General features: G+C 40.1%; 1 protein-coding gene across 4 annotated transcripts in view; it reads right to left on the bottom strand.

The window, feature by feature from the left end:
• The window catches only part of Astn2 (astrotactin 2), a 911,846-nt gene that overhangs the window by 53,933 nt on the left and 834,370 nt on the right, over positions 1-23,543 (bottom strand). For all 4 annotated transcript variants that reach the window (XM_023561395.2, XM_063259996.1, XM_063259990.1 and 1 more), the window contains one exon: positions 12,814-12,955. In XM_023561395.2, coding sequence (XP_023417163.2) covers positions 12,814-12,955 — 142 coding nt within the window. The remainder of the gene's footprint in view (positions 1-12,813; positions 12,956-23,543) is intronic.

The raw sequence follows: 23,543 nt of genomic DNA, 5'->3' as shown, positions 1-23,543 counted from the left end.
CCTCTTTTCAGCCTTCTAACAATCCATCTTCTTCCTGAAATCCTTTTCATCCCTTGTTACCTTCTTATGATCAGAAAAAAAAAAAAAAACAAACTTGGTAGCTTAATATAGCAGAAATTCATTATTACATAGCTCTGGAGGTGAGAGGTCTGAAATCAAGGTGTCAGAAGGGCCATGCTCATTCTGAATGCTCTTGGGAAGAAACTTTTCTTGTGTCTTCCAGGTCCTGATGGGCCTAAGTGTTCTCTGGCTTGGAGCAACACATGTGAAATGTCTGTCTCCATCTTCCTATGCTTTTTCCTCCCAATGTGTTTTTCAGTATCCTCTCATCTTCTTAGACTGACAACAGTCACTGGAATTGGAGGATTAACCTCATTGATTATGATCTTATTTTGAACCTTAGATAATTATACCTTTAAAGACCATTTCCAAATCAGATCATATGCTGAAGTTTATGGCATAATTGAATAGGGGAGAGCATATTTCAACCCACTCCAGCTACTCTGACTTTCTAGGGAAGACTTTGCAGCAGAGCATTTCTGAGCTCTTTCTTAGTTTTCCCATAGCTTCTGGCTATTCCCATCAGAGAAAGAAGTAAAGCATCAAGCAATAGCCCCGTCCTTTATCTGTCTCACTAGCATGGCTGTGAATTTCATATGCTCGTGTATTTTTTATGGCTTGTCTAGTTCTGCATCCTGGGTGCCTATTTCAGTGTGCTTACCTTATATATGACTAACAATTATGACTTTTTCTTAGCACCTTACACTGTAGTTGTTTATGTAGAAAAAACTAGAACTTCCCAAATGTTTCTGGAACTCAGTTGAGGACATACTATCCCACTTTGGACCAGGATATTCCTTACCTGGGGATAGACTTAGAAATTCTGAATTATGAGCGATTCACATTTTCCTTCTACCTGCACTCAATGGCCTCCTTTACTCTCGACAACCATAGTCAGAACTGTAAAAGCACAGAATACATCCTGTCCCTCATCAAAACTCTTTTCTGACTTCTACGGCTTGTAGGAGAAGGCCCACGTCTTCAGCTTGACATTCAAGGGCTAGCTCTGCAGCATATCCTCAGCTTCCACCTCCTCCAGCCCAGGAGTTCACATGTTTAGTCTGTGCCCTTCCCTCAGCAATCATGGCTAGCTTCCCACTCTTGGATGAAATCCTCATGCAGTCTGAGGAAAGAAACAGCCTGCTTGAGAGTCCCCAGCAGGTTTTAGGAGCCTCACTGTCGGCTGAAAAACAGTGTTATTTTTCCTCTACAAGTCTCTCTTGGCTTGAGATGCATGACTGTGTTTGCGTCTGGCTTGAGGTCAGCTCTTTCCCCTCTCTGGGGCCTCAACTGTGCACTTTGGAGAGGTCAGTGTGACCTGCCACTAGATAGAATTGAGTTGCTAGGCTGCCCCTCTCATTCTCACTCCCTAATGGGCATTACAGCCAATGACAGTTCACATTCCACCAGGGTTTGGGGACATCACAGACTCCTGGCCTCTGCTGACCTCTGAGACCATTGGCCACACTCAGCTATCTGTTCAACCCAGAGCCTAATAATAAACACATATCCTAGTACTTAAGCTGGTCTGAGGTGTGGGCTGTAGAGGGAGGATAATGGAGGGGGAAATACCCAGGAGGACAGAATAGAAATGCTTCGAATATACAAGACAAGACACTGAGAAACAAAAAGAAATGAGAAAGAATCAGAGATACAAGTTGGAGGCATCAAGTACAAGAGCTATATAGGCATATAAGTACAAGTACATATAGGCATAAAAAGAAACAAACTCATTGGAAGTCACAGTGACACAGAGAACAAGGTAGCATCTCAGGGGGTGGAGTGGGAGACAGAGAGAGAGAGAGACAGACAGACAGACAGACAAGATAGTAACTAAAAATAAGACAAAAATTAAAGAAACAGATGGACAAAAGGAAAAAGCACAGAGGAGATATTGAGAAAAATGTGAAGAGGTACAGGGAGAAAGAAAGGAAAGAAGAAAGGGAAATGAAGACAAGAATAGTAGAAAGAAAGGAAGAGAGGAAAGAGAAAAACTGAAACACGCAAAATAATAACAAGAAGATGTCACAGTGGGAAACAAAAGGTCAGAAAAGAGCAGCATAGGAACTCTGTCAACACCTCCCCCACCCAGGCATCCTCTTTCCCTGATGTGTCCTGGATCTACTATGTGTAGCAGCCTTAGCTCCTGTTGGTTCACAGGCTACAGCCTAGACCCTGGTCAGCGTGGAAGGCTTTCTTTCTGAACATCGCTTTTCTCATAGGAGCTGGAAGTTCCCTCAAAACTTGGCTGAATCTTGTCTGGAACTTGGTTCAGGTGCCCTACAGAACAGTTTGGATCACTGAAGCTATGCGAAAGGAGAGTATCCTGCTATAAGCAGAATGAGATTCTTTCATCTGAACTTGGACCAATCTCTGTTTCCCCAATTGCTAGGGATTTGGTTTACCTCCTTGCCTCCATCACCACTTAAATGCAGTTCCTGAATTCTGAAAAGTTGCTTTCAGATGGCCCCCTTTAATCCCTCTTCCAGAAACTGAGATGTTGAGGCTTCCAAAGTAGAAATCATTTGCCCAAGGATTCCCACATACTTCAAGCTAGAGGCAAGAAGACTCTCCAGTCTCTGTCTCATATCATCTGGGAAAGCACTTTTGACAACCAGGCCTGGAGGTCTCCTGATGACTTTCATGCTATTTCCAATAAATTCTGTGCTCATTCTTAGAATCAACAGAAGAAATAAAGAGGAGAGAGGAGGAATGTAAATAGAGAGAAACATGAGAATTTCATCTAGTATATAATTATAATATCCATGGTGGTGGTCTTGTGCTATCCAGATTGTATCCAGGGACAGATAGTCCTGAGGGTGGTGGAGAACTCAGAAATGCACCATCCAAGGATCTATACCCTTGAGCTATTGGAATAGGATCTTTGGGCCAGTAGGTTGGACTTCTTGCAGAAACATAGGAGTCTGAAACCTAGGAAACCATTTCAGCAGATGAGACCTGCAGGGCAGAAGCATCTCAAACATAGCATTGAGCATTCATCCCTAGAGAGGGGCAGATATCCTCAAGCAGAGGCATGCTTCATGTGTTTGCATGGCACCATGGGGAATAGAGAGGGGGAAAAACCAAGAGGTTTTTTGTAATTCTTTTGTGGGAAAATTGAAAATGTATTCTATATTGTTTCCAATCCATCTGCGCATGAACCCTTGAATAAAATATTCTTTCCCACAGCTTCTACCTCCTGACCCCTGGCATTTCTACATGTCCAATTCTTGACAAAATCTAGTGTGGTGATTTTGAGTTCAGGTACAGGATATAAGTTGGCTGGGTACATATTGTAATCTCTTGCTAGCTTTGTGGCTATGGCCAAGTTACCTACTTTACCTGTGTCTTACTGACCTCATCTGTTGAATGAGAGTAATAGTAACTGCCTTATAGATTTGCTTTGAAGATTAGATTAGACAGGATTAACAGAAGAAACAATGGCAGAAAAAAGAAGAAAGAAAGATAGGAAAGGAGAGAGAAAAAAGATAAAGAAGGACAAAGGAAAAAGAAAGGAAGCAGAGAGGGCGGGAGAGACATAGAAACCTAGAGATAAATGTATAAATATGATACTGGACCACACTCTGGTACCCAGCGGGTGCCTCTTGAATATTTGGTGAGAGAATAAGTAGGAGAGGATGTTGTAAGTAATTAAAGGAAGAAGTCACTTTCTCCAGAACTTCTGCATTGATTTAGAAATTTGTTCTAAATAATTACTGAATTTTTAACTGGTGTCAATCCCAGTATCATGCCTCAGGAATAGAAAATAAACAAGGATGAAAATATCCTGCTTTTTTTTGTTTTTTCAGTAGAATAATAAAACCAATCATAAAGAGCAAATAATTGAAGTTTTAGTAAGCACTATAGTGTTAAGTGTCTGTGTTTGAGGCAGGTGGGAATGTCTGTATAATAATGTGGTGAAGGAAAGTTTCTCTAAGAAGGTGATGTCTAATTATGGCCTTGATGAGAAACAAGGAACTTGTCAGGAGGAGAGATAAAGGAAGAACTGCTGTGAATAGTAAAAGGTCAAGAGCTTTTGGAAAGGAACACAGACACATTTTGGCAAATGTGCCTGGAGCATGATAGCTGAAAGGTCAGTAGGGGAGGTGATGGCTTAACTTGTGCTTCCCATTGAAGTGGTCTCAGCAGAGGCCATCTCAGGCATGACCACAAGGGAAAATACACAATTAAAAATAGGCATAACAAGGAGTCCTCCTGCTGCCATTGGCTAAGCCTTGACAATAAACTAGAAAGTATGTTGTGTTCTTTCAGTTCATTACATGGCCAAGATCCAATTAAATAAGGCCTGTTATAATTCCATCTTACATATGAGAAACATGAAACATAAAAGTGAAGAAACTTGCCCAAGGCCACATAGTGGGTACTTGTTCAAGCCAAAGTAAAAACTCAACTCTATATGACTTCAAAAGGCCTAATTTAAAAGCACGTGTATGTTGTGGTGGTGGTATGGGGGCTCTAGATAGAAAAGACCTACTGCTCTTTCTTTTGCTGCTGCTTGACAAATATAGTTTGAAACGGATAAGCCATTACACATGTACAAAACCCTATAAAAAGAAGTCAAAATATTTTCTCATCTATTACATAGTTTAACCTTTACAACAACTTTGGGTGGTACAATCAACTATCTCCATTTTATGGATGATAAAGATAAAGCATACAAGTATCTTATTCCCAGGATCTATAGAATGTCCTCTGGGTTTTCTGGACCCCTCCCCCAACCATGGTATCTTCAACATAGTAAACAATGTTATTTGTGGTTAGAAAGATCTCTTCCAAATCTTCCCTCACCAGGTGTGTCTTCAGCTCCATATACATGTGTAGCAAGGGCGTTGATATCACCTTGGGAGAGGTGGGTTTTAAATGGGTAATAGAATCAGCTAGAATAGGAGTCTTGATTGTATTTTTTATATGTAACTTTGGGCCAAATGATTATACCCTTAAGCCTCAATTTTTCTAGTTTGTGATACAGAAGATGGTAAGATCTTCTCCATAGGACAATGGTAAAGATTAAATTAGATGACAAATTCTATTAGTCAGAAATAGACTAACTGCTGGGATACAGTACCAAACACACACAATTTACAGATTGTCTTAGTTCACAGTGTTAGAGAATTCAGTCCATAGTCAATTAGCTCTGAGAGAGAGAGATATACAGCGAAAGGGTATCACCCCCAGGAATCAGAGTAGAAAAGTTTCAGAGAAAAAAGAGAAAGGAACAGATATATTACACAAGGTCACACCTCCATGACTCACTTAGACACACCCAGAAGTGTTTTCCCACAGTCCCCTTGGTACTTCCAAGCCAATCAAGCTGACACACTCAAAATTTACCATCACACACATGTACCTAATATAGGTCCTGATACATGGGGGATTTTCAACAAAATACTATTTCTGCTATTATTTTCCAGAAAGTATTGATTGTGCTGAGGATCCAAACCTTGGTTTGGAGTCTGCGGCCATACCTCAGTAAGCAACCTTTTATAGTCTGCTGAGTTTAAGCTTTCTTTATACAGATGAAAAGAACAAGACCAAAGTATTATTGAAGAAGATAAGAGCTGCTGTCTGATTCCACACCACAGGTCCTTTTTCTATACAATGCCCATCCTTTTAGGGCCTTGGATTTCCTTCCACTGCTGTAATCCTACCCATCCCTGCTAAGCATTCTGTCCCCACCATGGATGTCGGCACTTGGCTTCAACACCCAGGCTCCCTTGGCATTCCTTTCCTAGAGCTGAAGCCAAGGAGGTAAGGATGGGCATGGGGGAAGTGCCTAAAGTCTGGGGCAAGCCCTAAGAATCAGGCATAACTTCTGCTGGCACATTCACTTTGGGCCCTTGGCAGCCATTCATGATTACAGAAAGGCAAAGCAGCCAAGACAAGGCAGAGTCTAATTACTTGGGTAATAGGAAATTGGAGAACAGCTACAAGCAGGGCGCCTAGAACTGTAGCCAGGCAAAGACAGGGACCATGGATGCCCAGGCTGACCTCAGCCTCTGGGCCTGAGTGGAAACTCCCACTTGGGGTCATTGTTGGACTCTATCACTCCGAGAACATAGGAGCTGGCCCCACTGTCAGATCTTCTGGGGACCCTCTCCCTCTCCTATTCTTGTTTGCTTTCATTCAAAGGGAAACAAATGAAACAAACAAGGAAATTCAATTTAAATAAGCATGGGTGGTGACATTTCTGTTTTGTTACACCAGAGTGAGCTTAGGACAGAAAATCAGCTTTGACTTTTACTTCTCTGTTCTCTCCCTCTGGCACTGAATAACATGGATGAAGGGGCTGCAAAAGCAATTTGTCTTCGTAGACTGAGGTAAAAAGAAGGAACAGAAATGGTGGAGGAGAAGAGAGAGCAAAGGAGGGAGGGAGGGAGGGAGGTTGCACAACATTCAAGTTAAGAAATAGAACTGAGAGACAGGGCAATCCACTCGGGACCCCTTTTGTCTCTCTCTCAGACAGAAGCTTTCTTTCACTCAGTAAATGTTTCTGCTAAAAAAAAGAACTGAGAGACAGAGATGCATACTGAGATACAGAAACTAAGATAATAACAAATAGAATGCAAAGAAAGAACATTAGGAAAAATGGCAGACTACAGAAATCCATATAGAAAATACCCAGAGAGGGTTTAAAAGACAAAAGATAGACACAGGAGAGATAGGCACAAAAGTGGCAGAACAGAAGTGAGAGAGGTTGAAAAGTTGGAAAAGCAGGAACATGGACAGAAGAGAATGAAGAGAGAAAACATAAATAATAAATCACATAGCAAAATCTGCATTCCCATAACTCTGGAGTTGTGGATAAAGCAATGCATGTACTTTTAAAAGATGCTAAAGTTTCAGAACAGGTAGCAGACATGAATGTTTAGCGCAAGACTGCAGAAGTGATGGTGATATATTGTGAATCCAGGGTTTCTGGTAGAGACATTGGTCCTCTTCTTTCTTGTCCCCTAAATTCTTTTGGAAACCTGGATAGGGTTTGAGAAGTGGTGGTTATGATTGGCATCTGACTGTGTTTAGCTAGCAGTCAGCTCTTTCCAAGCCTTCTCTTTCATGGATCCTCTTTTATTCTTTTCCCAAAGGTTCCTAGATAGTCACTCTTTTCAGAGATAATGGGACAGCAACTTACCTCATAGGAACTAGCCATTCCAGGATTGTCTTTGGGAGGAAGAGTCACAGATAACCAGAGACTGAAGCAAGAAGAATGAAATGGGAGAATAAAGCTGCTAAATCTTTACGCAAGTGCCTATGCGCCAGGCATTCTAGCAAACTGTTCTTGTAGTTTCTCAATGTAATCTTTTCTATAAACCTATGGGATCATGGCAATTAATAACCCTCTTTGTAGAGAAGAAACTTTGTCACAGAGCAGTGAAAAATGACCTGCCTGGATTTAATTTATTAGCATGCATAGGGCAGAATCAGAATTCATACCCAGCCCAATCTGTCCCCCATGTCTGTGTTTTTTCTACTGTCACATGAACTCTATCTTTGACTAAAAAGAAAAAAAAAAACAGAATTCAGTTTAAAAGCAGCAAGCAGAACATGAGAAACCTCAAGAACTCACACTGAAACTATTTTAAAACTCAAAACTGACTTGGTCAGACTTCACAGGGGGAAAGCCGCCAGTGGGAAGAGAGGTCATTCCAAACAACGCTCTGGCGCCTTGTCAGAGAAGCCCAGCCATTAATAAAATCAATTTCAAAAGTAAATAAATAAAAAATAAAATAGTGTTCAGAGATAGTGATGACAAATTCATGACAAGCACTTTTCTAAGAGAAAGTAAGAATGTTTCTCCCTTCACGTGGTGGGAAAGAAGGATGGGACCAGGCAATGAGGAAAATAGGTGACAAGGGACAATGTTCATCCTTTTAAGGGGATGGCAGCAGATCTGTCAGCTGTCAGTGTTAATTGCTTTTGAGGAGCTATAAAATATTTCATTGCTTTCTGCATAACGGGGTTGTAGGAATTAGCCTAGCTAACAACTTCCTACAACTCCACCTAGAGACAGGGTCACTACTGATTTAGTGGACAGGAACCACCTGACAGTCTTCTGACCTTTTCTGCTAGCTTCTGTCTCTCCTATCAGTTGGAGAATGGATAGGAGGGAGATGAAATTAGTAATTACCACAATAAAGGCAATAATAGCAACAGGGTTAGCAGTTAATTCTTATGTTCCCTCTGGGAGCTCCTAATTAAGCGGAGATTTTGGCACATGATGTGATCAAGTTCCCCGGGAGTCCCAGGGAGCCAGATAGCACTTTATTCACATTCTCACAGAGGAGGAATTTGAGGTTTAGAGAACTAAAGAGCTGATAAAGGGGAGGGTATAGATTTGAAAGTAGGAGTATCTGCCTCCATTCTACACCTCCATGAGGGACAGAAGAGACAAAATCCAGTTGTCAGCTGGTCTTCTGAAATGCTACTTTCTTCATATAATCATAGCTTTTAGAGTTGAAGAGGAGGAAGTTGTAGCTCTTAATCTGGTCACATATTTATTTTGCATAGATGTAGTGCCCCCAGAATTCATAGCATTAGTGTCTGTGTTTACTGATAAAGAAGCTATAGAATCTTACTCTCAATGCTCTCAATGTCTGAGTCATTTTTTCAAGTCCAGCAATATATCCTATCTCCTCTTGTGAATTTCCTTGATATCCCACTAGAAGAGCTCAGACAACCTAGTGTACTTTAAGGATTCCATTCCTAGACTACTCATTGCTCACAAGTGACTTTACAGAATTCTTGAACCCCTCTCTGAAACAGTCAGTGGCAAAGCCAGAGTCAGAAGGTGCAATCCCCATCTTATGGTGATATTCTTGAGTTTGTGTGTTAGTGCGTTATGTGATATCAAAAACACTGAATGTATCAAACATGCAGAGTTGTCTTTGCAAAAGTTATTGAAAGCAAATGGAGGAAAGAACTGTAATGTGATTTAGAGGTAAGGTAGGTTCACAGATAGTGGAGGTGTATATGATATTTATGAGACCTACTGTGTTACTTATTTTTCTCTTGTTGCTGAGACAAAATACTTGATACTCAAAATTATAGATAGAATGGTTTATTTAGCTCACAGTTTGTGGAGGTTTCAGTCTATACTCAGCTGGCTTTGAGATAGGGTGACTCATGTCAGAGGACAACAGTTCGTAGCAGTGGAAAACAGGAAAAGCAACAAGAGCAAAAAGGGAGGAGCATGAAAGCAAGCCTCTTTCCTTCCCTTTTATTCATGCAGGCTACACGTCCCAGGAAGGATGTAGCACTCACATACATAATTCCAGCACTGGACCATGAATGAATCACAGACTTTAGAAGCCTACTTCCATAACTGTATGAGGTTCTGGGTTGGGGGGATCCAGACACAAGCCATATCATTCCATCCCTCATCCTCCTAAAACTGCACATTGTTTAAGCAAAAGACAGTCCATCTCCAAGTTTCCAAAGTCCTAAAAGTTTCAGCATTGTTGAAAAATCCAAGTCCCAAGTCTCTTCCAAAATATAAGGTAAACTCTTAGCTATGAGGCCCTGTACAAATTTTTTAAAAAGTTAAACACTTCCAATATTTAATGGCACATGGTAAATATTACCATTTCAAAAGGTACAAAGAGTGGACTATAAAGGATTGGAACTAAACAAGTCCAAACTATAGAAGGGTAAACGTTCTATGTGGAATATCTGAAGCAATCTGTAGCAAACCATGAGCTCCAAGAGTCTTCCATGCTTCTATCCCTATGGTACTTCTGGTAGTTGTAGCTCCCATGGCTTCTCTCTTAGGCCCACTCTGCTCAACCCTTGCAGCTTTCCTCAGATTATCTATATTTGGGCATTTTTCAAACTTCTAAGGTCTCCATTGTTCTTTTTGCTTTACACTCATAGCTTCAAACATTGTTGTCTTAGGTGCATACTGCCTGGGCTTTCAGACCTTCTTCGGAAATATGGGTGGAAATTTTTAAATCTCAGAACACTGGCATTCTGCATGCACCTAAAACTAGTGCCACGCGGATGATGCCAATGTCTGCAGTAGACAGGCTTTCTTCTCACTTGGCTGTAGGGGCTGAGTGCCTGGATCCCTGAGCACTCTGAATCTGATTCTGAGGAACAAATTCTGTATGCTGCCAACATTCTGGAATCTGTTTCAGCCTCTACCTCCATTGTGGAACCTGGTGTAGCTGCCTCCACTTTGGAACATGGTGCTTTGAGGCATTCTCCTCAAAGAATGTCTTCCACTAATGCAGTTTTGAGGCTGTAAAGGGTAGAGACTTGCTACTTCCTGTGGTGTCCTCAGGCCATCTTTTCTGTTTTTCTGTTCCTTGTTGGCAATGAAGATCTCTTCACTTCTATCTTTGCGGTCCATGGCTTAACTGGAACTTCCTTTCTGATCAAACTCACAACATTTTAAATCATTCTTCTGGGCTCTTTGCTTTTTATTTCAACATAGCTCTGGATGAAAGCCCCCCAAAATAGCCATCTCAGAGCCTCAACACTCAATTGTCTTGAAAGTTCCTCTGCCAGATTAATTTGCCCACCACCCTTAATCTTAGTCTCAGATAAGATCACTGGATGTGAGCAAACTGCAGACAAACTTTTTGCCAAGCCTTAACACGTATTGCCTGAACTCCAACAGCCAATGTAGTCCTTCCCAGCAAAAACCTCCCCAGCCTGGTCTTTCCTAGCAGGGTTTTTATAAACCTTCTGACATTTTGAGCTATGACTGGAATCTCCCTTACAAGAACAGCCTAAGGTATTCCAGTTGTACTTTTTCAGGTGATATTTTAGAAACTTTCCCAACTCTTCCCACAAGCCAGTCCTAAAGTTTCTTGAACCACGTTGTCAGGTATAGTCACAGCAATGTCCTCACTTCTCTGATACCAAATTCTGTGTTGCTTATTTTTCTTTCATTGCTGTGACAAAATAACTGACACCAAAAGTTAAAGGAGTAAAGGTTCACAATTATTTAATTCACAGTTTGTGGAGGTTTCAGCCCATAATCAGCTAGCTCCAAGGCAAGGTAGCATGGCAGAGGGGCAACAATTCATAGCAATGGAAGACAGCAAAAGTAATAAGAGCAAAAAGGGAAGAGTATGAGGAGAGAAGACTCTATCTGTCCCTTACACTGTATGTAGACTAGTACGTACAGTGGGGGTGTAGCACTCACATCTACAATCTCAGTATTAGACCATAAATCAATCACCAATTCTAAAAGCCTGCTCTTATGGCCATAAAGGCTCTGGGGGGATATCCAGACACAAACAATAACATATATATTTGGAGATACTGTACTAATGTTCAATTTTCCCATAATTAGGTTTTATTATTTCTGTTTTACGAAGATTAAACCTGAGACCTATATAGGAAAGGCAATTTATTTAAGGTCACATAACCAAAAATGTCAAAACCAGATTTAATATAAACTCTGCGGCCTTTTATACCATGATTGGGTTATAAGTTTTTTGTTTTTGTTTTTGTTTTTGTTTTTGTGTGTGCAGTACCAGGGATCAAACTCACATTTATGCTGCTGAGCTAAATTCCCACCCCAATTATGTTATAAGTTATATGAAGATAAGACTTCTACCATAGTTGCATTTATATCTGAAATGCTTAGTGCAGTACCAAGACATAAGAAATTCACAAAAAAAGTGTTTTTCAAATAGATAAATGAGGGATAAATGAGTAAATATGAATGTAAACAAAATAAGTGATACGTTAATGCATGAGTGAAATAGGAGTATAAGTGAAGATAAGTGGATAGAAGAATTGATGGGTGGATTGAATGAGGTAGAAATAAACAGAAGATGAATGATTGAGTAGATAAGTGAACAAATAGATGAGAGTATGAATCATTAAGTAAGTGAATAGAAGAGGAAGTGAATGAGTTGAATAGGTAATAAATCTCAATTTCTTAATAACTGAAGCTTGTGGGGGATTAAGCTCAGTGGCATAAGTGCCTGCCTGGAAAGCGTGAGGTCATGAGTTCAATCCCTGGTTTAAAAAAAAAAATACCAAAAAATCTGAAGTTTTCTGGGCTCACTGGGAGGTAGCCTATATTTATAATTAGAATATGAAAGGAAAGTTGATCTGTTGGGGAGTTTTACAGCTTATGATGGCTTCATCTAGAAATGTAAATACTCATCAAGATGAAAAATAAGCCTGTTTTATTATCTTTAGACTAACAAATTTTAGAGTGACATCCTGTTGCATCTTCTGAAGTTTGAATGCAGTGTCTCCAATGTACTCTACAAAGGATATGTGTCTTCTATTATACTATATCAGTATTATGCATCTCAATGTATATGTGTATGTCAATATCTACACCTCTTAGTGTGGGTATGTGTGCATACAGGTCTCATGCATCTCAGATATACTAATCAAATATTTTTAAATAGAGACAGCATAGAAGATAGAAGTGAACAGTAGGCAGAGATTCACAGTCTTCTTGATAAGTTGCTTTATGATCTTAAATAATCCACTTTCTGTCTCTGAGCTGCAGGTTTGCCATCAGTAGGAGGAATGATTTTGAATTCTTAGCCACCCTGGGTCCTTTTGCATTAACTTTGTCTGAGTCTGTGATTCACAATGGTCACACTTCCAAATGGATTCTTCTAAAACATTAGACACTCAAGATACATAGAGGCTGACCAATAAATCATTGGGCTGGCTAGGATAGAATAACTATTGCTTTGCTTCCTGAGTTTAAAATTATTCAGTGTGCTTCATTCTCCCCATACACCCATCACATCTTACTTGTAGAGACCATCAGGTTCCAGGCACTTGAAGATGACCGAGTAGATATTGACTTCAGGGACCTCTCCATGGCTTCGACCAGCTGCTACACAAGATGTGCCCAGACCAGAGAGTAAGTCATCAGCAAAACTCAGGAATTCTCCTGGAGAGAGACAAAGACAGATGAGCTTGCCACTCACCCTTGATGAGCTGACATCCAAGCGCTATCTAAACCCATCAAAAGTCTGGATACCCATAATTAAGAGGATTAGTTGATTTTAAAAAGCACAAGATCATAAAATGATATTGATTCATATCTACTTCTGATGAATCTTTGTTCATATATATTATTGAAGAATAATTCAAAATTAGGTGAAATGCTAATATCTACCTTTATCAGATTGCAACAAGATAAAAATGCAATAAATTATTTTACAATTAGAAGTGTGTGAAAAGACAAGAAACTTGTGTTATCTTTCTGTCCAGAGGAACAATTTTGGCCTTGTCTCTGCCATTATATTAGTCAACTTCTTGAACAAGGCCCTATTTTCTTGGAATCGCATTTTCTTTATTTATAGTAATAAAAGAATTAGATTAAGGTTAAAAGTGATTAATGTCATTTGGGAACTATTTACACACTAGTACTCAGTTTGTGAAGTGTCATATTGAGATGGACAGAGACCTAGACCAGTCAAGAGGAAAGCAGTTTTGTGAGTCATTAGTAATGAAGGTCACAGGTACAGGAAACATATTTGAGATCTACAAACTCTGGAATTTCTGAAAAAGTCTATTTAGCTATTGAGTTCAAACAAATTGTTGAAGTTTACTACAAAGGGAACTCCACTAAGAATACTTCAAAATAAAGAAGACTAGAAAGTAAAATGAACTTTCTAGAATGTTGGGAATAAGTTTAGCTCTTATCAGAATGTGTTGTATAATTTTGGGCAACTAAATTCCCATCACTATGCATTTATTTTACTTGTATGAAAGGTGAAGATGCTAGAATTATTATTAGGATTCTTGGGGAATAAAAAGCACAGATGTACATAAAAATTGAGTTGCAGAACTATTTATATGAGTTATGAATTTAAAAATATGTAAATGTTCAACAAAACAGAAAAGATTATAAATTTTAGCTCATTGTTGTAATGGGGTATTTTATAGTCACTAACACACATGAAGTTATATAAAAGGATATTTACGACATACATCTAGGCTAAGAAAAACGTTATGCAATTACAAAATCATCCCAATCTTTTGGAGAAAAAAATGTATGAATTTTAGAATAGAAGAACTAAATATAGCAAATGCTTAACAGTGACCCCGGAGAGTGAGATAATGGGTACTTTTCTACTTATTTTTGCCTATCTCTACTTTTAAAATTTCTTCATAAACATATATTGTTTCTGAATAAAGAAAAAATCAATAAAAATTGTTTAAAAGTAGATAAAGTAAATGAGCCAGGCTAAATGGCCTCTCAGTCCCCACCCAATGCTAAAATTGGGTGATCTGAAAGTAAAACTGTCATGAGAAGCATTTTATACCACACAGTGTCAAATGGTATGAGACCTGCTAATTGTGTCTTACTTTTCCCCCTTCATACTTCTGTGGAGTCCCTCTGACACTGCATTGCATTTGTTCCCAGTTATAAGCAAGAAGAGAATGCCTGTCCAGTTACACCCCCTCTGCCCAGCATTAAGTTCAAGCTGGTGATGAAATCACTGTGAAACAACCATGTCAGCCAGTCCTCGCAACGTCTGAAACTCACAGAAGCCATTGGTACTTCTCTATGGAGGAACTGGTTTGGTACAATATACTCAAAATTTCTTACTGATTTTTCAAAGAAAAGTTTCATGCTGAAGGAAACACAGTTAAACATAAAAATTAAAACATTTCATTCTTCTTCTAATTTTTTCACATTTATTTGACTAAATTACCTGGCTAGTCCTGGGATTCAGTCACACAACTGTACTACAATATATTTATCACTAGAGTCCAAGCGATCTGACGAGTAGTGAGGTTTCTTTTTTTGTTTGTTTGTTTTTGTTTTTTTAACAAAGCAATACACAGTTCATTGGCTTGTCAGGTAGATCCTGGATTAAGTGTCTACGTCAAGCTAATGTCAGCAACATGTAATTTTAGTTGCCTTCACAGAACAAACCTGAGACTGAAACCCATTTCCACCATTTGTTGTAGGTCCTTAAACCTCTCAAATCCTGCTTACCTTTACGTGATAAGGAGGTAGTAGTTCCTTTATAGGTTAGGAATCTAGAAAGTGAAGCTAACAGTCTAGAAAGAAACAAAGATGTCTAGAACTAAAGGTCTTGCTGGAAAATGAATGCTAATTAAAGCTCCTTTGTCACCACCTTTGCATCCCACATTTTCTCTGTAGACCTTGCATGTCAACTTGCACTATAAACCAACAATTTCTCCATTCCAATAGCTATCAAAGCAGATCAATATAAGCTGTGCAACACATTTCAGAAAGAGAGAAAACTATGAGATTAGTCACTAGATGAAGTGAAGGTCTTGCTTCATTTGTTTCTCAAGAAAAAATTGGTGGCTTATATTTGTTTTCTTTGAGGCTGACTCCATGTCTTTTACTTTTCAATTTATTTCCAATAGCTATTGGAAGAGTTGGCTCTTCATAAGGAAACTCAGTACATTTGTGGCCGGTACTAACTAACTTCCTAAAAGCCAAAAGGTGGCTGACATCAATTTCAAATGGGCAGAGTTTTCCAGGTATATCTACGAGTTTTAGAAAATTCTGAACAATGGATAACTGTAAACATGTCAGGTCTGTAAAATTCTCACGGTGCAAATTTCTAAACAGTTTTAAGGGTTGTAGGTCTAGTTTAACTAAAGAATGTGACTCATTGAAGTTTATATTCATTGCATTATATTCAATACCCAATTTTATTTAAGACTATATGCAGATATGTGGCCTTGAGAAGAGTAAAAAGAAGTAAACTATTATTTAATATGTACTTTTCTTTTCCATCTGACCTAACTGTTAGACATCATCCCCATAACAAAACTGAAGTTCAGACTCCAAAGTTACAAAGGGATACAGATGATATTTGAACCCCTGTTCTTTAAACTCCAAAGCCACATCCTTTCTTTTATGCTATGCTGCCTCCTAGAGAAAATTTTAAGAAGCCAATGTTAGAAAGTGAGATCTATCAAAGCTATTCAATTTATACAACTCTTAGTTCTGTGAGTTTGAAGAATAAGATCATAAAAGAAATGGTCCCTGACCTTCTACAGCTTGTAATCTGACAACAGGAAGGGTTGTTAAATACAAGAACAGATCCATAAAACAAATTGTGAGATTGTTTTTCCTGGTGCTATACTTCAGAAGATTTTAGGGACAGGTGAATGAAGAGACCCTCATGTACCTCCCCACCAAAGGAAGAGATACTAAAACAGGCCTATGAGCTTCTCTATGAGCAAATGCAAATCAGTGCAGTTCAGCCACACATTTGTGGTTCCACAGTATACCATATTCCCCAGCTGGCAGCAGTTCAATTCAATAAGTAATAACACAGTGGAGTGGTTAAGTGCTTGGGCTGTTAATGTATACAACATTGGACTAAATCCCAGCACACCCCAACTTATTGCTTGCTTGGGACAAATTCCTTAGTTCTCCACATTTATTTTCATACTTGTAGAAACATAATGACATCTAATATGGTGTTGTGAACATCATAGAAAATGTTGTATATCAGCTAATCAGCAAAGTATCTAATAGTAAGAATTAAAATATATTAACTTCCATTATTATTATTATTATTATTATTGAGACAGGATTTCACTATGCAGACTAGATTGCCCTCAGACTTGCAATGATTCCTCTCCCTCAACAAGGCATGTGAGTTACCATGCCTGGCTTTATTATTGTTTTTGTTGTTCTTGTTCCAGTCACCATAACTTTCTGCTTACAGCACCCCATTGAGGCATCAAGTCTTCCCCAATGTCAGTTAAGATAAGAACCTCAAACATTTTTAACCCACACTTCTAAGATCTTGGAAGGAAAGTGACATACCCATGGTCACACACAGAATAGGAGGTAGGTTTGTCTTGGCTCTTGTTGTCCATGTGATCATTTATATCAGCCAGTTTAAGTGAAACCCAGAGAATTAAAGTCTTTCAAAAATGGCATCTGAGCTCCTGCTCTCAATGTCTGACTATATCACTGAACATGAACATGACATATTTTCTGGACATGTAGTATTATGTACCAGGCACAGTGCGAGGTATACAGTTCTGCTCTGCCATCTTCTTAAACCTCTTATTTCTGAAAAAGCTACAGAGACCAAATGAGACAAAGGAGCTCAGGATGTTTCTAATATATAATATTTTCTAATAGTGCTTTGCAAATTAGAATGTGCAAAATACCCGGAGTAAGGATGAATGCTAATGAGGGTCGGGATACAGTTATCTCCGCTATACTCACACTAACCTTCAACCATATCAGCTCCATTTTGATCTAACTCATGCCTATGTTTCTCATACTTCATTTTAAAAGCTATTCATACAAGCATTGTTAAAAGCTTTACTGAAACTTTAAATGCTTAAAATATTTTGAATCCAAAATTGCGCCATATTCCCTCATCAAAACATAGAAAGGTTCAACAATATTCCACCCTAATTCAAGGATTTCAGCTATTCAGGGTTCAGAGTAAGAGCCAAACCTGGCTCTCTTACTTCTGAACCTCGGGTTCCTTCCACTAGGCCACTCTGCCTAGGATGTCTCTTCCCCTCCTCCCTGGCACAGTATCATGACCTCATGGTAGAACCTTCCAAGAACCCAGGCTGCTGCTGCTGCCTCACCCAAGCCTGTGCAAGTCTCTAACATTCTTTTTCTGTTTTGCTTTCCTTGAAAACAGATAGGGAGTTGGGAGTCGCTGAACAGGAATGTGCCTGTTCCCCATTACAACTCTTCTGGGGCTGTAACCCGAGTGGGCTGGGGCCAGACCCCCACACATTTCTTTATCCACTGACTTGAGCCCTGCTCTCATTATGTTCCACAGAAAAGGTTAATCGTGATTCTGCAGCAGCTTCAGAAAGAACCAACAAAGCACAGAGCAATTTTCCTAAATGCTCCACCCCCTGCCTCAACTCTCTTCCTCCCTCCCCTTTCAGCACTCCTGCAAACCCTCTTTCTCCTTGTTTTCCTTCTTTCTCCTCTCCCTCTCCCTTCTGATTGGGTTGAGGTCAGAGTCAAAGCCAGCCACAAGAGCAAATTGAAAACAGGTTGGGAGAAAAGCAGAAAAGAAAATTCCAAAATGGAAAAGAAGGCGGGTGTGCAGTGAGTTATTTAGCTCAGGTGGGGAGAAAGGTCCCCAGCTCAGGACTGCACACTTTTCAGGAAACACCAATGGGACTTAGCAGCCTCTGAGCTGGCTTCACAGTTACCTGCAGGTGCTCTGCCATGGAGGCAAAGGAAGCTTGTACCTCCCTACTTTCCACATCTCCTACTTTCTTGTACTTGGGAAAAGGTAAACATCCATCCTGAGACTGTGTCAGTGTCAAATGCAACTCTATGGGCCCCAAAACTATCAGCTGCAACGGATTTGTTTCTTCCAAAACATAATGCTATTTTAATCTGAAGAACTAGCATGTAATGAAACTCACTTTTAACATTAGGGCAATATAAGGTAGTGGAAGGAGAATGGATTTGCAAGAGCCACAAGAGTCTGATTTTGGAACCAGGTATAGCACTTAGGCACCCTGTATTTTAAATAAAGATGCATGATTAAACACAGAGACTGGTCTTTATCTGGAAACAAGATCAACACATCTATTTCAGAGAATCAGATAGGGAGTGAATTAGATAATAGATGCAGTAGAAATGGATAATACACAGGTGGATTACAAATGTTACCATCCCCCCATTCCTGCTCCCCCCATTCCATTATCATGTATCAATGTGTCTCATGGCAAAATTTTTAATGGTGAAACTCATTGCTTTTAGATACATGATATTTAACTCTGTATTTTTTGTAAAGAAGTCATTTTAGAGAAAGGAAGAAAGAAAAGAGGAAATAGAAATGATTATGTCTTATTATATGGTGTCAACAATGCTAGACATTTTTATTTACATTGTTGGGCTAAAAACACTCAGTAGATTAATGAGTTACATTGACCGTGCTTTTTACAGGTGAGAAAACAAATTCAAGGAACATTAAACACCTTACCTTCAAAGATCTATCTAGAAATGTTAAACTGGAGAACCAGGCCATTTGGAGTCCAAGGTCTCTGCTTTTTCTACTAAATTTGCCTCCAGACTGCAAGATGCTTAAGGCATGAATTGAATTTTGAGCACTTTGATATCACTGGCACCCAGAAGAAGAAGGGATGTGCCAGTGTTTACAGAATTCTGTGGAACTGCCCTTCAGTGGCTGAATTTTTGATCCACTTGAATCCCCTCAGCACCACCACCAGGCAATGGAAGTCTCCCTTGAGAAAGCCAAGGTACTTCCTGCCTGAACTTTCAGCAGTAAATAAGACTTGCCTGGTACTGAAAAGAAGGAAGTGACACAAATAAACAAGGGTTCTTTAAAAAGGCAATGGTAGTCTAGCAAATATTCATTAAGTGCTCTTGTGTGGCACATATTATGATACGGAACTCTAGGATCATCTTTATATCCAGTCTCTAACGGGCACTGTTGGTTTGATATATTGCATATTTCTTCTTTTTGCCAATAGCACCCCTGCTTTCTACTTAGTAGTGAGGTCTTCCCTAGTTTCAGACTACATAACTTAGATAGAAATAAACTTCTCTCTCTCTTCTGAGGTTTGCATGTGATGAATGACTAACCATTCCATGTCAGAGGCAAAATGGAAAATGATCCAGGACTAATCGTCAGACTAGCACCACGACGTAGACCAAATTATGGTAATATCATTTGAAGTTCTAGACCCAATCATTACTGATTCTCAATCTACCCTTTGATATTTCAGATGTATGAGTTCATATTTTTCCTTTTTTGCAATGGTAACACACATTTGTTTTTCATTAATTGCAACCAGAGTCCTTCCAGATACAAATCATAAGTTGCACAATTGTCATTTTACAAATTTTAAGAGATGTTCACAGCAACTTAATTTAAAATAAGTTCCCCATGATCTTACACCATCTGAGAGACAAGACTACAATTCAAATTCAGATTTGTCAGACTCCAAAGCCTGAGTCTTTCTATCGTAAAACACTGCCTACCATGAGGAACACAGAATCCACTTCTCAGTAAGAATTAATTTACTATCTGCAAGGTCCTTTTGCCTTCAGACTTTCCATCTTCAATGTCTGTGCTTCCTTCCAGCCATGTCTTTTTCTCTAATATATCTAACATGCATGCCTTTGCCCTGTCATGTCAGTGCCGGAAGGCTCACTCCCTTTGCTTACCAGAATCCCTGCTTAAATGTCAAAATGACTTCTTCGTTTTACCCACTATAAAGGAACATTCACTGTCAGCCTCTATCCCTCTCCTACTTTACTTCTCTTCAGAAAATCTACCACTGTATCATAAACAGTGTGAAGTGCTGTGTTGTCTGCATTCCCTACCATAAGCCCCACTGGGGAGGGATGTTGCTCACGCAGAACAGTGCCCCCACACAGCACATTCTTCACAAATGTGCAGCAAGTGAATGTACAAACTATGCACTCAGAACTGTCATAAATGAGCTGACAACTGAGAACACAAACACGAAGACCACATTAGTTTGAGCTCTTTTAGAAGCAGAGCCTAAGAAATGGCTTAGGTGCAGATAGTTTGAGAGGCAATCCTAGGAAGAAGCATGGAGGGCTATTCCTAGGAGGAAGCATGGTGGGGAAAAGAAGAACAAAACAAAGAAGAGGAAAAGTCAATAGAAAGGAGCATCATCACGTTTCAGTAGGGGCTCCATTCTGTCAGGACTTTTTAAGAAGTGAATGAAATGTTTGCCAGAGTGGTTTGGCTGGGAGTCAAGGAATTAAATAGTGCTTCTCTCCCAGTTCCTACTCCCCATTAGTTGAGTCCCCTGCCCAGAGTGTTAATTCCCCCACACACTTTAGCTGTGCTTACACTTGAACTTGGAGCACCCCCTCACTCTCACTGTGGTGCAAACAGTGAAAGTGAGCATTTGAGACCGCTGGGAGCATGAGGAGCACCTGTATGCACAGAACTGTTTGTCAAGACTGTGGATGAAAAGGCCACAGGCCAAGAGGATCTGGAATGGCCTCAGACGTGTCGCTATAATTACCTAATCTGTGCCTTTGAGGAGTTTGTAGAAAGGACAACTGCTGTGCTGACTCACAGAGGTCCAGACGAACTTTCTATCCCCACTGTTGTTACTGCTCACCCACTAGGTGCCAGGCAAAGGATTGCAGCTGAGGACACAGCTCTGAACCACACGAACAAAGCTCTGTGCCTGCGGTGTCCACAGCTTAGCAAGGGAGAATTGCAAGACTTGCTTTTACGTGAGACCCACCAAGGAGTCCTGCAACTTATTATTAATAATACAGAATTTAATAATATTAACTCCAGCATTAATGTGCACTTGGCTAATAGAGCCTTTCCTTTTCTACAGTTGGGTTAATTAGGGCCATAAAAGCTCTCGTCATCCACACAGTCTTGAGGAAAAATGATGCTAATGCATTTGGCTGGAGTGCGTATTGCTAACATGTGTGAGGGGGACCTGATTTGGGGACTGAAATATGGAGGAGGGGGAAGGAAAGCCAAGCCTCTGTCCCCCTCCATCACTCTTCAAGGATCACAGGGTGCATTCCCTGCCTTCGAAGGATTCATTCACAGAAGGTTTTCTTTATTTTAAAAATCGCATTCCCAAATGTTACACATTGTTAAGTGGAAAGAACCAACAGTACACAATGTGCTTCTCATCAGATCCTCAGTACCTCTGACACTTCCAGCCTTCTCTGGGCTGAACACTTCATTCAGGATCACCCTCTCAACAAGGCAAAAACCATAAGGTGGCTGATGGTGGCCCTCAAAGCTTTTCTGCCCACAAATGTGATGAAAACAGCACAAGCAGGGTTGTGCTGGCAGGGATGGAATTATTATTCTCATTTTGTGAAGAACAAAATAAGGGCGCAGAAATTGGGACACATTGTCCACTGCACAGCTACTACCTAGTGAAGCTAGGATTTGAATCAGGTTGAACTGATTCTGAGGATGGTGGGTTTTTTCACCTCTTGTCTTAGTCTCACTGATTCAGAAATGAGGATGTCAGTACCTACTTTACAAAAGGCTCTTGAAGAATGAATCAAGTCTATAAAAGCACTTTTCATGATCTGCAAAGCATAATATGTATGTAACGGGCTGTTCATAAGTGAAATCCACAGAGTGCAAGTACAACCATAAAAATATCAGAGGAGTGAGTACTTCTGAAGTTGGTGGAACGGGAGGTCCTTTTGGAGGTATCAAGATACGTCAGTATTCACCTCAGGGACACACCAGGGTACACAGTGTGACAGCCAAGGTCCTTTGTCAACCTTAAGATGTAACCACTGATTCCACAGAGGAATTTCAGTGCCAATAAGGTAACTCTGTTCACATAGAGAAGAGCTGGGGAATTAGAATGCTGTCATTTAGAAAACTTCAGGATAACTTCCTGAGACTGGAGTGTCCCCAACTCTTCCTCCTAGTTTTCTGAAGAGCTGGCTTCCTCTCTCTCTCCTTCTCTCTCTCTCTCTCTCTCTCTCTCTCTCTCTCTCTCTCTCTCTCTCTCTCTCTCTCCAACTCAGTGACAGTTTCACTGCTTCCAAATTCTTGGCACCACCCCCTCTGATGGAACCCACACTGCCTGCTGCCAGTTATACCTCATCTTGGAACTCTTGATTTTCTTCCATAACTGCTGACAATTTGTAGTTATTGTTTGTCAGTTTATTTATCTTTTTCCTTTTTCTACATTATCAAAACATTAACTCCATGAGTTCTGAAGCTTTGTTGATTTTATTCAGGATCTCCCTGATGTCCAGTAGAATTTGGGAAAGACAGTAATTATTCATTAAGGATCCACTGAATGAACTGAGGGAAGGCTGAAGCCCCGGGAAGGTAACTAATGACTCAGCCAAGACTGCAAATATTTTGAGAAAAGCCCTGCTCAGTTCTTTTTCTTCATTGTCATTATCATTCAAAAAGCACCTCCTTCCCACCCACTGCCTCCACCCAGCAAGATTTAACTCCCCTGACTGCTGTCTGGGTCTCCAAATTCCCTGCACCTCCCTACACTGTAGTCCTGAAGTCACTCGTCATAATTACCTATTTATCTTGCCTCATCTTCCTCTATGGACTGGGAGGATTCATGGAAAAGTTTCTAGACTGCCTTATTCACCATCTGAGCCCCAGTGCCTGGCCTCATTCAGAATGAAGAAGTTGATGAATGTGCCTGATTTCCCTCCAACCTGGATGAAAGCCTAACCAGTGGGAGAAAAAGGATGCTATCTACCTTTGAGTCATATTGGAACAGCAATCTCATGGAGTCACTACATCTTATACGAAAAGGTACCAAACAGGGACTTGGCGAATTGGGCTCTGCCCCTGACTCCCTCCTTGAGAATCTGTACAAATCAATTCATTCCTCTCTGCCAAAGAAAGTGATCATGATACAAAGAGTGCTCACCAATCTCTCTCTGTAACCCTACTAACCCTTTGATTTGCTTTTCCCTTTGCAATGAGGAATGCCTTAATATTTACAAGGATGCCCCTGCTGCCTCACCTTATGGAAGCTTCACAAGTGCACGGTAAGCC

This window comes from Cavia porcellus, unplaced genomic scaffold (assembly GCF_034190915.1).
Source record: "Cavia porcellus strain 051 isolate PalLab524CR breed Dunkin Hartley unplaced genomic scaffold, mCavPor4.1 scaffold_1, whole genome shotgun sequence".
Taxonomy (NCBI): domain Eukaryota; kingdom Metazoa; phylum Chordata; class Mammalia; order Rodentia; family Caviidae; genus Cavia; species Cavia porcellus.
Note: the sequence above shows the minus strand (reverse complement) of the source record. Positions and strands in the feature narration are given on the sequence as shown.